The sequence below is a fragment of the Sinocyclocheilus rhinocerous genome, unplaced genomic scaffold, assembly GCF_001515625.1.
Source record: "Sinocyclocheilus rhinocerous isolate Xijiao unplaced genomic scaffold, SAMN03320098_v1.1 scaffold5, whole genome shotgun sequence".
NCBI classification, from domain to species: Eukaryota; Metazoa; Chordata; class Actinopteri; order Cypriniformes; family Cyprinidae; genus Sinocyclocheilus; species Sinocyclocheilus rhinocerous.
The window spans coordinates 1,216,222-1,219,665 of NW_015661874.1; the positions used below are offsets into that span (position 1 = coordinate 1,216,222).

Genomic DNA, 3,444 nt, shown 5'->3' on the forward strand with positions numbered 1-3,444 from the left:
GTCACACACGGCGGCTAGAGTGAGCGGCGGCGGCCTACAGTGAGGAACGGCTGGAGGGCTAGAGTGAGCGGCGGCCGGCGGATTTGATGAAGGAGCGTCCGGAGGGCTTGCGGCAACATGTGACGACCCCGGGCTGGACTCCGCTTCGTCCACGGTGAAAGCCGATCCGGCGATCCACAGCACTAAGTTGATGTATTTCCTCAGCGACCAGCACGGATCAGCTCCAGGCATGACGAAGCAGATATCGTCCTCTTTTGGAAGACCAAACAAAGTAGTTTCGCTTTCACAACGAATCACACAGTGCCTTCACAACATGGCAGCGGCGGCAACAACAATACTACAGTGTGAATAAACGTTACGCCTTCTTTCTTTGCGTGAACATTTGGGCGGCGTTATGCAAATCTTCCCACATAGTGACGTAGATATGTAACTTTACAGATCTTCTTTATGCACCAAGAGCTTGTAACACTCCAAAGAGAAAGGAAAAATTGAAATTGCATCATATGACCCCTTTAATCAAATTCAGCTTTGACCACAGGAATAAACTGCATTTTTAAAACGTATTCACATTTAGAATAATATTTCACAATTTTACTCTGCTTTTGATCAAATAAATGCAGCCTTTGTGAGCACAAGAGGCTTCTTTCAACAACATTTAAAAATCTTACTAGCCCCAAACTTCTTAATGAGAGTGTACGTTCAAACAAAACTCCTATAATTGGTATCTTTACCTAAATGTTTGTCACATGAACAGCTAGTCAGTAATTAGTAACTGAGCCATCACACAGTAACAGAAGTTCATTTTGATTTGGACACGACTTATGATTCTTTTTGACCAATTCATTTGAACAATCATTTGTTCAGGAATGAGATTACAATGTTCCAATCTAATACAGACTGCTTTAATGAGACTTTTATGATGCTTTTGTGGAGTTTTGTCCCTTTTTAACTTTAGCATTCTGCAAAATATCTCCTTTTGTGTTCGAGTGAAGAAGAAAAAAACACAGGTTTAGAACAACAAGAGAGAGAGTAAATGAATTTTCATTTGACAGTAAACGATTCCTGCAATGTTTACCTGCAATGGCAGAAGTGATTTGGACTGTCTGATGGCATCAGCGCTGGTCAGTGAGTTAAAGCAAACAGACAGAGCTATTCCCAACCTTCATCGTGATGTGAACATCCATTTTTGGACTGGATCAGACCATGCTCTTAAACACTTCTGAACGAGAAGATCAATACATTTTTTCGGTTCCAGAGTGAATCAGACCTCTCAGATTAGGCACCAAAAAGTGGACTCTGGTGTGACCACAACTGTGCTATTACGCTGGAGAGGCCTCTCTTCTTTCAACAGAGAGGTAGATCACCTTCCAGCCGACTCGATTTTAATCCGATTAAACCTCATCTTCGCCTTGGGCCGACGTTGTTTAACCTTGTTAACCTAATCCTTCTCGAGCCATGATGGACACAGCTAATTGTCTAGAGTCTAATTGTATGGGACGGAGACGGATCGTTCGTAACTTTCCATCTGCGAGGAGAGAGGGTGCCAGACTTTCAGAGGGGTCAATGTGAATTTTTGTTAATTTATTGCAGTGATTGAAAGCCCATTTCTGAATGATGTTGTGTGGTGCTGACAGTCTCTTCACCTCATTTGATTAAGAGGCAATGCTATAAGGGCTTGAAATCACTGGCGTTTTCAATAGCAACCAGGAATAGCCTTGGAGAGAAGAGCGTGCTTCTTTACAGCCAACTGCTGCCTGTAGAAAAGAGAGTAAAAGGGTGGTCAAATCATAAGAAATCAAATTTTCTTTGATTTTTTTTTCCTGTTAAATAAAATACATGTACTATGAAAATGTACTGTAAAGTTTAGAACTTCCTCCATACTAAATAAAAGAGGATTCATTGAAACTAAGTTACACAAACAGCTCGTTCTGAAGGTCTTCAACTTTTTAAAGTAAGACAGATGAATACCGTACATGGTTTATATAGGAATCATAAAGACAACACTGCAGAATAGGGCAGTTGAATTCAAAAGGTCATATAGAGATGGTGGAAAATGGTTTTAAAAAATAAATGACAAATGAAAAAAAAAAACAACAACTTTAGAACCACACTAGGTTGACATCAGAAAATTAAAAAAAGAAGAAAACAACATCAATTATAATAAAAATAAATGAATTACTTGATATTAATTAATTAATATAAATCAATATTAATTAATTAAGCAATAATAATATTATCAATATAATTATCAATTAAAATGTTAAAAAAATTTTTAATGTATGTTATATATATCAATCACACACAGACAGTACAAAATTAAATAATAACAAATAATAATTGCAAATATATTACAATGTTCAAAAAATACACAATGTATGGCCATTTATATAATACACATAATTATATCAACTGTAATAATCGCAAATTTCAATTAGTTAATAGGGGTCAATCATTATATATATATATATATATATATATATATATATATACACACACACACACACACGCACGCGCGTGCACGCACATACACACATTTCAATTATTTAAATGGAATCATATTTTGGCATTATTAAATGAATGGTATACAGATTTTTTTATGAAATGGTTTAAAGTAGCAGATTAAACTAAAACTACTATTACCATCTTTTTCCACTTGTCTGCCTGTAAATATGACATATTTACCCTCTTTCCAGGCCATTGAGTGCATCACACAGGGGCGAGAGCTTGAACGGCCTCGAGCCTGCCCGAAGGAAGTGCATCTCCTCATGCAGGGCTGCTGGCAGAGAGAACCGCAGCAGAGGCTCGTCATCAAGGACATCTACAGCCGGCACGTGACCCTCGTCAAGAACCCGCCCATCTATCTGGACATCCTGGAGTAGCAGCACCCTGATCGGACCTGCATGGAAAAGACAGTTCTGGAAGCAGGCTGGTTGAGGAGGACAATCAGTGGTGGGTTTTGGACGGACACAATTCACAAACTGACTCACATGATGTGCAGTATGAACGTTTCCAGTGTTTGTTGATGTGTATGGTTTAATCCACTGGAGGTGTAAGATTGTGTTCATGTGTTTAAATTTGAGGGAAAAAAAGTAAGAGAAACAGACTAAGTAAATAGACAGTGGATACTTTGAATATGCATTAGTGGAAATTGCTCATGGATCTTCATGACTCACCCTGAAGAGACACTAGATTTTCTATATGAGGATACTGATGTCAAGGTCTTGTAATTAAAGGTCATTAAAGGTGAAGTGTGTAATTTTTCTCAACCCAGTCTAATATGCAGACACTGTAGGTCGATTTTCCCAATAAATGTAAAACTGTTGCTCTGTTTGTTTGCGCATCACGCCCTGCCTGACATAGCAACAGCGATTCAACCAATGGCATGAGTTTGGGGGCGGGACTTGCTGTTTGTCTGACCAATGGGGAGAGTGGAATCCTGGGCTT

At 38.9% G+C, this 3,444-nt stretch overlaps 1 protein-coding gene across 1 annotated transcript in view; it reads left to right on the top strand.

Moving 5' to 3' along the window:
• LOC107726660 (neurotrophic tyrosine kinase, receptor, type 1) overlaps window positions 1–2,963 on the top strand; it is a 34,734-nt gene extending 31,771 nt beyond the window's left edge. Inside the window, exon 17 of the mRNA XM_016536323.1 lies at window positions 2,694–2,963. Coding sequence (XP_016391809.1) covers window positions 2,694–2,879 — 186 coding nt within the window. The 3' untranslated portion in view covers window positions 2,880–2,963. The remainder of the gene's footprint in view (window positions 1–2,693) is intronic.
• The last annotated feature ends 481 nt before the right edge of the window (window positions 2,964–3,444 follow it).